Raw genomic sequence first — 12,889 nt, 5'->3', positions numbered from 1 at the left:
CTTACTGTGTGTGGGAGGGTGAATCAATTAATAAAAACAAATTGGTACAAAAATGCCTTTTAAATCAAGACAGAGCATAAAGAGGGCACATAGTTGACTTGGCAATTGCCTTGAAATTTAATTTATACACTACTTTTGCAAATAAATTAAATATTTTAATTAGTAAAAAATATTGTAACATTAAAATTACGTAGCTCATGGCCGATAACGAGAGCCAAACATCATCACCATCAGACCACGTGGTAGGTTGCTGCAGACAGATTGACTGCAGAGCAAGTCTTTCTTAATTAGCACGCAAAAAGTGTTCTGGACAAAAAAAGTACTTATTTGTTTCTGGGAACCTATGCAGCATACCAGAAATTACGGTCGTTTCTAGCTCCAAGATGTTTCTCGCAATTCTTCGAGAAATTATATTACGTCTTCTTATATTTTGTTGGATAGAAACATTTAGATTATACTCCTGCTTTTAATATGTACGTCATAGGTATGAATATTCAAATAATGAATGCTATAAGATTACATTTTGTTTTATGGTTGTATTTGAAAAAAAAATTGTCCTGACTGTGTTTTAAGATAACTGAAGAGTCAGAGGACCAAGAGAAAAAGACTGAAGAGTCACAGACACAAGAGCATGGTAAGCTTAATATTAGTTTGTTTCCTTGCTCCCCCCCTCCTCTGCTGCACTTGTCCAAAATATGTAATAGTAGGTGTGCTTGTTTCAATGGGTAACTGAAATGTGTTTGTTTCAATTCCAAAATGTAGTGGGAGTCTTTATGTGCATCAATCATGCAGACGGTTTGCAAGGCTTATTTATCCTCTTGCATACATTACGAATTTAATACATTTTATGTTAGGTCTTTATTTTTCAGAAATGTGATCATCTAAGGGGATGATGTCACAGAAAAGAACATTCAAGCTTAGAAGAAGTGGCCTTCAGATTGTATTTATGGTGATGTTATCAGTAATGTGGCATCCATAGATTTTCCTGTGCCATGTTATGTGCAAGCTGCGAAGCAGTGTGATCCAAATAAATATATTTATATCAATATATAGAAAACACCATTATCAATGAAAAGGAGAAAAAAGGGAACCATACCATGAATGAGAAAAAAAATTGATAAAATGTATTATTGTATATTGTATTGTGTGTTCATCCTATTATTTAATGAAAATGGATTGTGTCCTTGATTTCTTAGCTGTACGTTGAAAAACATTTCATCCTCTGCTATGACTGTTGCTTTACCGTCCACCTGGTCCAACCACTACCTTCCTCACTGACTTCCCTGAGCTCCTCTCCATGGTGTGCTCTAAATTCAACTGGATTCTGCCATGTGGGGACTTTAACATTCATGTAGACTCCCCATCTACCATCCCAATTAGATACTTGGTAGCCATCTTAGACTCATTTGGTTTTTCACAGCATGTTCAGGGCCTACTCACTCAGGTAGACACACCTTAGACGTAGTCTGCTCTATTGGGTTCTCAGCTTCAAACTTTTTTTTTGTTGATATAGGCCTTTCAGATCACTCTGCAATAATCTTTGAGTTAGCCTCACCACTACCATCTGGTTCCCTTACATATCTACTCACATTGCAGCATAAAGTCTATCCCCCCTATTTATATTGTACAATCTATTGCCCTTCATTCCCTCTCTAAGCCTAGTTCACTTTCGGTGGACAAGGCAGCGTTGACCTATAACTCCACCCTTCACCAAACACTACGTTCCCTGGCCATACATATCTCAGCCATCAAACCCTCACCTTGGTACTCACCTCAACTTCGTTTACTTAAAAGTATCGTCCACAAATCTGAACGTGCCTGGAGAAAATCTGGTTTAACCATACATTATCAAATGCTTAAAGCCTCACTTGACCCTTACAAGGAGGCAATTTTCCTCGCAAAATCTTCCTTCCCAACCAAATTGCTTCCTTAAAAGAAACCCAAAAGTTGTATTTGCCACTATAAACCAGCTTTTAAACCCACCTAAGCTACGCTCTGATATTTTCTGTAATTCACTTCAAACATGTCTTCCTAAAAAATATCTCCATCTGGTCTCAATTACTCCTCCACAATAATTCCTCTACCTTCTGACTTCCCTTCTCCATCTTTAATGGCACCATATTTGCTGGGTTCCCTGAAATTTCAGTCTCTGATCTAACTTAATTAATTAACTTACAAATTTCATCCCACCTTTTGTCCTCTTGATCCCTTTCATACCTCTGTCCTGTTCTCTTCTCTGGTTCCATTCGTCCAAAATCGTCTTATCATGTCACAAAAAATTGGGATTGTCTCTTATAGTTTAAGATGGCTTCAGTAACACCACTTCTCAAAAAACCTGGTCTAGATTAAACCATCTTAAGTAACTTAAGCCCAATCTGAAATGTCCCTTTTCTATATAAGATTCTTGAGCGGTCTGTTGCTTCACAGTTTCATTTACACCTGCTTTTAAATAATCTACTCGATCCATTTCACTTTGGTTTTTGAAATGGTCATTGCACTGAAACAGCCTTAGAAAGGATATTATCCTATCTATGATTTTATCTAGCCCTTATGTCAAAGCGCTTTACAAGAATTAAAAATGGTACAATAGTATTGGCTGGTGGGGAAAAGGGATGGAAATTTGAGTGTTGGGAAGGGGAAGTGATGGCAAGGAAGTGTGATGATAAGAAAAGGGAGAGGTGAGGTTATGAAGGAGAAGGGCCAGGATGATAAAGATTTCAAAGACAAGGACAGTTAGTAGTAGAGGGATACGCTATTGAAAAATAATGAGTCCTAAGGGAGGAACGAAAAATGGTGAGTGAAGTTGCCTGTTTGGTGGAGTGGGAGTTTATTCCAATAGAGGGGAGCCAGGAGGTAAAAGGAGCAGAAACGTGACTGAGCACAGGGAGGGAGGGGGGCTTAGTGAGGGATAATAGAGATTGTGAACGCAGGGGCCGAGATGGGACATAATACGAAATAAAAGACGCTAGATAGGGTGGGGCAGAACCATGGAGTGATTTGTCAACGAGGGTGAGGAATTTGAATAAACAGCGGTAGTAGACAGGAAGCCAATGGAGTTGGACAAGGAGAGCAGATGAATGGGTGTGATGTGGAAGATTAAAAATAATCAGAGCCAAAGTATTTTTAATTTGCTGGAGAGGAGTGAAGGCGTAGACAGAAAGACCAAGAAGAAGGGAATTATAGTAGTCAAGACGAAAAAAGATGTGGGAATGGATGAGTATTTTAGCATCACAAATTGAGATGAGGGAGCTAATTTTTCGGATGTTGAGATGAAAGCGGCATGTGTGGGTTACGGTGGCAATATGTTTGGTGAAAGAGAGAGGGATTAAAGGTTACCCGAAGGTTGTGAGCAAATGGGACAGGAGTGTGGGAAACGGGTAGAAATGTAAAAGTGCAACAGATAGGAGGGGAGTGGGAAGAAAGAAAAATAAGATTTCTGTCTTAGAGGGATTGAGGAAGAGGTGATGTAGTATCATCCATGATTGGACAGCAGTAATGCGTTCAGAAATAAGTATAGCAAGATCTGAAGTGAAAGAGGGAAAAGAAAAGAAAATCTGGGTGTCGTCTGCGAAGAAGTGGTTGGGAAAACTAAATGATGAAATGACGGCTTCAAGGGGTGAGAAAACAGCAGGGGGCCAAGACCCGAATCCTGGGGAACACAGACAGTAACAAAAGAAAGAGGGGAAATGTAATGATTAAACAGGACTGACGAAGTGCGGGAAGTGAGGATAATTAATTATCTAATTGCTGCTGATAAATGTTCTTCAAGTGCTCTCCTCCTCCTTGACCTAAGCGCAGACTTTACAATTGATCACAATAACTTGCTCAACTGATTGGAAGTCTTCATGGGATCTCACACACCACGTTAAAATGGTTCAACGCCTATCTCTCAAACCACAATTTGTCACAATGGACACCTATAATCTGCAACTAACTTAGTTTCTCACGGTGTCCCTCACAGAGCAGTATTAGGTCCCACCCTGTTCTGTCTATTTGGCCCCACTGGGAGCGCTTTATTACGACACTAATGGCTCAGCTATCACTGTTATGCAGATGACACTCAGATCTACCTACAGTTTCATTATTAGCAGTCAATGCCTCATGTCAAAGCCTGGATGTATTAAAACTTCCTTAACATGAATAATAAACACAGTTTATTTGAATCTGTAAACCCCATCAGGTATCCAAATGTATCGCTCTTAACTTGGTTATGGATGGTTGGAAGGTCTATAAAACACATGAGGTCAACAATCTTGATGTCCTAGATCAAACTTTATCCTTTCAGTCCCATGTCAACAGAACCCGAGAGAACCTCTTTTGTCCACCTGAGAAACATATCCTGGCTCTATCACATCCTTAACACTGCAGACACTGAAAGACTGATCCATGCATTGTTTTCTCCCGCACACCCTTTAAGGATCACATCACACCTGTGCCCCTGTCCCTTCACTGGCTCCCTGTCCGTACCCATATTGATTTTAATATTCTCTTGCTGGTATTCAAGGCCTTAAATAGACGTGCTCCTCCCTACAGGCATGACCTCCTTCAGCCATGTATTCCATCAAGATAAATACGATTCTCAGATTGTGCATTACCCACGGTCTAGGCTTCACACTTGGGGTGATGGTACCTTTGCAATTGCGGCACCTAAACTCTGGAATTCCTTGCCCTTCGAGCTCAGGGCTTCCAAGATACTACACATCTTTAAATATCGAGTAAAACATATATATTTGAAAATGGCCTTCTCTCTTTAGTTATTTTCAAACGTTTTTCTCACTTCTTTCCTTAGTTGATGTTAACTATTTCTGCCTTTTCATGCATAGTGCCCTGAGAAAGATTGTTTAAGGGCGCTTTATGAATTTAAATTATTATTAAACACTATACCAAAATATGTCAGTGCTAAACTCTCTTTTCGTTGGCTTACAGAAAGATAACAAGTCTTTTTCTGTAATCCTTTGCATAATTTGTGGATGTCTGTGAAACGAATAGCAATTAAAACGCTAAGGAAATCTCTGCAACATGCTTCTCTAGTGTTTATGGATATCCTTAAACATTGTATTCTACAATTTAGAGTTGTCTCTAACACCGACCTAACATGGGTATGTGCATTTGTAACATTGCACCAGCTGCGGCTTGATGAATGCCCACTTCATCACTATGTCTCAAGGTTTTGTGATGCTACATCTTACTCCTACACTTAACCAGTGTCATAGATCCTAGTCAATGTCATAGTCCTGTGCTCATTTGCCTCTAAATCACCAAGGGTTAGTTCTCAGTCTGTCTCAGTATGTGATCTCACTTCCAAGTACCGGTATTTCATTCGGTTGTTAACCTATTGTCCTTGACATGACTCAAGTTTATGTTGAATTAAACTTTGTTTAATGACACAAACAATAACGCGTGTTATAAAGAAACATACTGCGTGAGGCTGGACTATGATCATTAGTATCTTTGCACGAGTACAAAATACCTGTGATTTCATTATTACATCGCACATTTAAAAATTGGTATATTTTGAAATGGCAGTGTGAGTCTGTGTTTTATATAATTAATGTTTAATTCTGTCAGCAAATAAAAACTGTTCAACTGTGTTAATTAATTATCCGGCGCACAATTATCCGGCTTCTAACATTATCCAGCAGTCCCAAATCTATCCGGCAAAACCTGCATGTAATCCGGCGATCGCCGGAAAACTGCTCCTCAGGCTATACCAGTCCGGAGATTGGCACAATGTGCGTGACAAAAAAGTAGCTATGCTTGATTACAGTGTCAAATATATACATATATACAGTTAATTTTCACTCCATACAGCTTAAACAATTAAAATACTGCACGTATATAAAATGTTTATGACTAGTAAATACAAACATAAAATATACAGTGCGATCCGACAAAAAGTGTGTGTAATTCGGCGTTCACCGGAGTAGCGGTCTAAAGGCTGCATCAGTCCGGCGATCGTCAAACATGTTTGAAACAAGACCGTATGCACAGTAGGCGCCTCCTTAAAAGCAATGCGTTCGATTGCGTTAGCGAGCAAAACACTAAAAATGCTATACACAACACCTAAACACATAATGTTATGCAAGAATGTGCAAAAATAAGCTATTTGAAATAATGATGTGATTATCCGGCGTTTTTGAAAACCTGGAGCCCCCTTGCCGCTGGATAATAGATGATCTACTGTATATGCTCTTCTTATATTTTTTATGAAAAACTCAATTATATGTCAATATCTATTTTCATTGCACCTAACGAATAATGGTTCGAAATCGATCCGTCTTACCCTTAGTTCCCATCAACTTTGCTGCTTTTAACACCATTATCAACTGAGTGCCTCCATAACTATGTAGGCATCTGCAGCACACTTCTGCTGGTTCTGTTCTTACATCGCAGGCTTCTTCTACATTCCCAAATGATTGCCCTCCACTCAGAATCCTTGTGCTATGCTGTGCCACAATGCTCCATTCTCGGTCCACTGCTATTCTCAATATATCTCCTCCTGTAAGGAAAATTATTTCCAGCTGAAACATCGATCATCATTTATATGCCAATGACACCTGTCGATATATATTCATTGACTCTGCACGCCCAACCTCACTGTTCACTCTCATCCTAGATTCGTTCAACCTCTCTCCATAGAAATATTGTCAAAACTAAAGCCCTTCCACCCAGCACTGGAAGTTAAACTGAGCTCTTGTGTATATATATCAAACAAATATTCAGTCAGGTTGGTCAGACATTAATCATTTAGAATCATATATCTGTATTAACAATGTCTGTATATTTTGTTTCACTATTCACACCATGACACTGTTACTGAACTTTACAGTGTCATTGAACTCTTATATTCTCTAAATTTCCTGTTGTGAAAAGGATTAATTTCTCCTTAAGTTATATTTGCTAAAATATCCTGTTTTGCTTTTTAATGGAGTTTTATTTGATAATAAGGTATTAAAATAATGTAGTACCCCCCCCCCCCCCGCTTTCCCTTCCCTCCTTTCAATCCCCTCCATCCCTTTAAGTTAGTTCCTCCTCCCTTGACTTTCCCTACCTATATAAAACTCCATACCTCTGCTCGCGTTCCTCACATCAGGTGGGGCAATGAGCCCATTTTTGTCCATCTAAATACAGAAGCACCCCTTTTATTTTTCTGCAATTTGTGCTCTCCATTGGGCTCGTGTTGAGCTCTCATTAAAAAAACTAATATAGTCATGATACGTAACTAATTGCTGCATTTCACAACTCTTTTCAGATGCGTCGGAGATTTCTGACAACCCTGGAGAAGAATGTAAACAGCAATAAGATATCATATAGCATTGCATGTTAAAATATACTCATGCTGCTATTTGAATATCTTCACAGAGAAAAAAAAATACGTATACATTTAATTAATTATTTGAAACATTCATATAAGTAGTGTTTAGCTTTTTTGTTTTTAAATGCATACTCTTTTCTTGTTAATGTTTTTCCCATTCTGTACAATTATAATGGAACTGCAACATAAATGAAATACTTTTAATGTCATCTGGCACCAATTGGCATACTCTATCATTGTATAGTTGGCTGTTTTTAAAAATTCATGCTTGTTACTTTAACCTTGCCAGGATAACCTATTTTAACAGCACTAAATTACCCAGAGTATATGGAAGTGAAATTGGGTATGTGGAGATTGATCCTGCTCATTAGTTGTGATTCATTAGTATATGATAATGAATAAAGTGAGTATATATGATACAGAGGTCATAAATACATGCCATTATCGTATACGACATGACATTTACATTATGTAAGCAGTGTTTAAATATCCGTAGAAGTATTTCATATGTTGCGTGTTTGGCTTTATCCAACCCTTCTGATGCTCTTTTTTTCCACGATGTATTGTAACCACTTGGCAATGTGTAAGAGGCTCAGATGGAAGCATGCTCATCTTGGTTTGCTGGTTCACAACCAAATTGCAGCGCGATGCTCTATGCCATACAGTAGACCAGTTGTAACACCTGCCTCTTTTAAGTAGTTATGTCAAGCGTATATTCCTTACTGCCTGTTAATGTTCGATACCACATTAAATAACACACCTGGCAGTGTCAACGCTAATTTGTGCATCAACTATACCAAGTAACATTTACATGCTTTTCTTTACATTGTTTAAAATATATTTACAACTTTAAAGGTACGCGTAGAAAAGTACTGCTTGTCTAATCATACATTCACTAGGCTTATACATTAATTTAGTTAAGGTCTTTGTCTTTGGACAATTTTCAAATGTAATGGTATAATGTTTATGAGTAAGTGAGTGTACCTGACTGCGTATGCTTTAAGTTTAGAACTTTATCATGGGACCTCCTTTGCCAGTACCAAAATATGAGAATAGGTTTTTCCCTTTTTTCTGGCAACAAAACAGGTGTTAAGATGTTAAAACACCAAACTGAAAACTTTTACAACGAATCATGTTTGCATTAACCACAATACTTGTGGTCAGAATGCAAACAAAAAACATACTCTGATAATATCGGCATTGTCTTTGAAACTGATTGGTCCACACCAGAGGCAGGAATCATGTCTGCATTAATCACAAGCATTGTGGTTAATGCAGACATGATTCCTTGTAAAATGTTTCAGTTTAGTGTTTTAACATCTTAACAACTATTTTGTTGCCAGAAAAAAGGGGAAAACCTATTCTCATATTTAGAACTTCATTCGATGGCTTACTTTTGAATTCCTGTGATCATTTGGAAACATATCTAATCTACAGTAAATAAGTAATAAACAAGTAAAGCCACAATTATTATGCATGATATGACTGCACACACTTCATTGTGCACGAGTGAGGGTTGTTTTTTCATATTGTGCATACTTTAGTCTGGCGCAAGTTTAGGCACTGAAACATTGTGGTCCACCCTGCATATCCATCACGCTGTATCTGTGATAGGAAAATACAAATTTAGTGACAATGAAAACATATATAAGGACTAGTTACGTAATTCAAAGGGGTATTTGCAGGGGCATTGTAAGCTTTCTGATTATTTTTAAGCTCAATGCAATCATTTCAAATGTAAGCTGCAAGGTCAGGTTCCATTGTGTCAATGTTAATCACTGCGTTTAACATTTTGATCGTGATTGGGGTGTTGTTAATGGAGTTATTTAGATGGTGTTAGATTTGTGTGCTCATAGGCTTAATTTCACATGTTCAGTATATCAAGTAAATGTGAATGTGTTACCTGTATAAAATGCATTAGTAACAATCGGGGAATTTTAGTAATCTTTAATTGGGATGATTGTCATGAATACTGAATTACCAATACTTGCAAATTATACTTCGTGATTGAAATGTTTTGCATAATTAACCTTCAATAAACATTCAAACATTATATCTGAATTAAATCCTGCCTGATCAATTACCTTCATCAGCCATGCTCTCTGCACTACTGGATGCAACAATCCATCTAGCTGCTGGACATGAGCTGATCTCTTCACCCCACCTCCATGGTGGTCGTCCTCTCGGGGGTCTTCTCTCGTTCGGCCACCATGGAAGACCCTGACACTTTTGTGAATGTGGGAAGCAGAGGGCGTCTTCAGGGTTTACAATTTGCCTTGTGGGTAATTTTACCCTGGGCTGGGATACTGCTGTGCTGTTGTATATATGCCCCTTTTTCCAAAAAATCATATCAAGAATAATTCTGCCAATAATTTTTTTGGTTCACATACTCACTCGGAAGCGCAAACAAAGGCCATAACACCCAACCCTCTTCGAGCAGCTGCCTTTAACACTCGAGATCAGAGGGCAGGAGATGAACCATAAAATCACACCCACCCCTCCTGCCGACAACAAACGACAAAGCAGAGTTGGCCTTTCGTGAACAGACAGTCTGATGACTCAGCTGTGAAGAAGTTTCCCGGGGAAGACCCCCCCACCCTTTCCAGGTTAATTATTGCAGAGGCTGGGCAGACGGTCTGGGACGGCTGCTTCGCTTGAAGAACTTTATTCTTCCAATAAATCGCACACACATGGACACGCACACGCAGCTGTGTCCACACACAAGCAAACAAAAAAAGTATGGTTCCGGCCCCTTTGAAGGCAGGCGGGACAAGCAGAGAGATTTTTCAGATATTAGAGAGACACGGCCATACATCGAATGTCATCATCATCACCACCAAAGGAGGAGCATCTCATCACCGGAGGCGGAGGTCATCTCATCACCGGAGCCAGAGGAGCACCTCTCATCATCACCACCAACGGAGGAGCTCTCTCATCACCCAGGATGGCGATGCTCGCTGAGTAGCGACGTGCTAAGCCAAGCAGGGGTCTGCACCACCGAAGAAGGGACATAACACACTTAAGATATAACCAATAAATGTTTAAGCAAGGATAATTGTTTTATCCCGATTAATACGACTCTGGGCAGCGAAGCTAAGCCTAATTATCATAACTGTCCACATTAACATAATCGTACGCATTCGCATAAATTAATACGATTATCTCCATGATTATCATAACTTATGCATACAATTACATAAATTAGCTTAATTTCCGCGATTTACGCATTTTTTTAATCTTCATTTAATTTTTATTATTTTCATCAAAATTTCATAACCCGACATATACAACAGCTGGTTAAATTCCATCTCCTGACATGGCAGTTGAAATAATGAGCAAGTTTCTCAAATCCCATCCTCCACCCCCGCGCCACTGGCAACCCAGCAGTATAAACTGGTGACAACAGTAAATCAGCAGATCATGCATGGTAGAGTAGATGTACGGACTAACACAGGGACAGATGCCATTGCGGGTGCCCTTTAAAATGGTTTAGTTGCTTGTCACGCTAAAAGCGCTCTGAGATGCCGCAGTGTAAAAGGCACTCATAAAACAAAACAATTATTCTTGTATAGTCTAGGGACATTGTTGACTTTAGAATGTCTTTTTTTATATTCCTGAGCCAGTGGTGAAAATTCCACATGCCTATGATGACAATCCCTCAGTAGTATAGCCACTGGTGACTATCCACAAAGTCGTACCTATTTTATTGATCACAGAGAGTTGATAGGCCGAGTTGACCACCTGACCTTTATTTGAACTAACAAACCTGTGCACGTGGTTCAAGCATTCATCCACAGTGCCACCCAGCCAGATATGGATACGGCAACGTGTGCAGTATATATTGGACCTTTTGTTGTCCCCCTTGCACTGGCGATGACCGTGAGCCTGCTGTGTTGAAAATTTCCACGCAGGTTGTTGTGTATCACGCCTGGAGTATTGTCATGACAATGTCATGACAATGTATGTTCCTACGCATAATTTTACTGGTGCATTCATGACAAGTGAGATTACTGCTCATAGATTATTTTTTTTAATTCACAATATATTGAAAGTGTTTGACATGGTTATATTTCTATGAACACACATTAAGTGTGTTACTTTTTATGCCTGTAGTAACAATCATAATATTTGAAAATACTTTCAATCATTGAGTGTAATTATACTGTGCCCAGAAAAAGTTTGTGAACGCCAATGATTATTATGGAACTTCCGTAGTTTTACCATGATAGCCTTCTTGAATCAAAGCCGGTCTTTTCTTGAACATCCAACAAGGTTTATATTAACTAATTCTATGTATTTTGAAACAAAATTATGTATAAATTAAACAATGAGTAATTAAGCTTCAGGGTATGTGAAAAAGTAAGTGAACCCCTGGTTTCATTAGCTCAATTCATGGAATAATTAGGATCAGGTGTTTAAATAATTAGGTATATATTCAGGAGTGAGGATGGGGGGCCCTATATAAAAATCTGAAACTTTGTGAGTTCGGTCTGCACCATACAGGTGTAATGCGAGCAAGGACAGGGTGGGCGCTGCCTTCGTACCACTCACACGGGCCGGAGCATAGGGGAGGCGGAGCCTGGTCGTCTGGGTGAGTGGGGGCGGAGTCAGGGTCATGTGAGAGGGAGGAGTCAGGGTCATGTGGGAGAGAGGTTGTAGGAAGGAGCCCGGAAGAGATCAGGGGGAGTCGATGGAGTGAAGAGGCGAGACCACGTTGGGTGGCTGCCGTGCCATCAGCCACGTGGCTGATAGGGCTGGCACACCGCCAGCTAGCGGTGTGCGGAGAGAGAGCGGAGTGTGCGGGGCGCACAGGGCGTGCGAGGTTGCACGGGGCTAGCAGAGTGGCTAGCGGGACCATGCGGGTTGCACGGGGCTAGCGGAGGGCTAGCGGAGCCGTGCGGAGTGCACGGGCAGCAGAGTGGCTGCAGAGTGTGCGGGAGCACACGGAGCAGCGGGGTGGCTGCAGAGTGCGCGGGGCGCGAGGAGAGACGACGCTGGTCCGAGGAGGAGGCCAGCGGGGTGCGGAGGAGAAGAACATAAATAAAGGACCAACGAAGACCAACATCGTGTGAAGGAGTCCTTTATTACACAGGTATATGGAAACAAGTCATGCCACAATCAAAATAAATCTACGAGGACCTCAGAAAAATAGTTATTGATGCTCATCAGTCCGGAAACCACACACAGAACTGTAGTACACTGTACTACTAGATCTGATAGTAATAATAATCGCAATTTGTTAAGTTTAGTTATGATTATGATTACATTTTGACTTAAATCTCTCGTGACTGCAGGAATTCATATTCTTTGGGGCTTTCGGTAAAGTCACGTAGATAGGTAAAAAACAAATAACAAAAAAACTACGAGGTTTTGATCGCAACACAAGCAGTCGTCATCAGGAAAAGCGGCTTGGCTTTTAAAGGCAAACTGTTTATGAAGGTTTAATAATGGGCGTAGCCCAAGTGTCCGCAGCATGGGCGGGGTAGCTAATGTTAATGTATGGGATTAAAAACGGTGTACTAGAAGGTGATGGTAGTAGTGGGCAATGATGGTGCTGGTGGTAGGTTTCCACCC

General features: G+C 39.9%; 1 protein-coding gene across 2 annotated transcripts in view; it reads left to right on the top strand.

The window, feature by feature from the left end:
- LOC144736793 (uncharacterized) overlaps positions 1-9,368 on the top strand; it is an 870,278-nt gene extending 860,910 nt beyond the window's left edge. For both annotated transcript variants that reach the window (XM_078619432.1, XM_078619441.1), the window contains 2 exons: positions 574-634; positions 7,253-9,368. In XM_078619432.1, coding sequence (XP_078475558.1) covers positions 574-634; positions 7,253-7,302 — 111 coding nt within the window. In that variant the 3' untranslated portion in view covers positions 7,303-9,368. The remainder of the gene's footprint in view (positions 1-573; positions 635-7,252) is intronic.
- Positions 9,369-12,889: the final 3,521 nt, after the last annotated feature.

The sequence above is a fragment of the Lampetra planeri genome, chromosome 3 (assembly GCF_965212315.1).
Source record: "Lampetra planeri chromosome 3, kcLamPlan1.2.h2, whole genome shotgun sequence".
NCBI classification, from domain to species: domain Eukaryota; kingdom Metazoa; phylum Chordata; class Hyperoartia; order Petromyzontiformes; family Petromyzontidae; genus Lampetra; species Lampetra planeri.
Note: the sequence above shows the minus strand (reverse complement) of the source record. Positions and strands in the feature narration are given on the sequence as shown.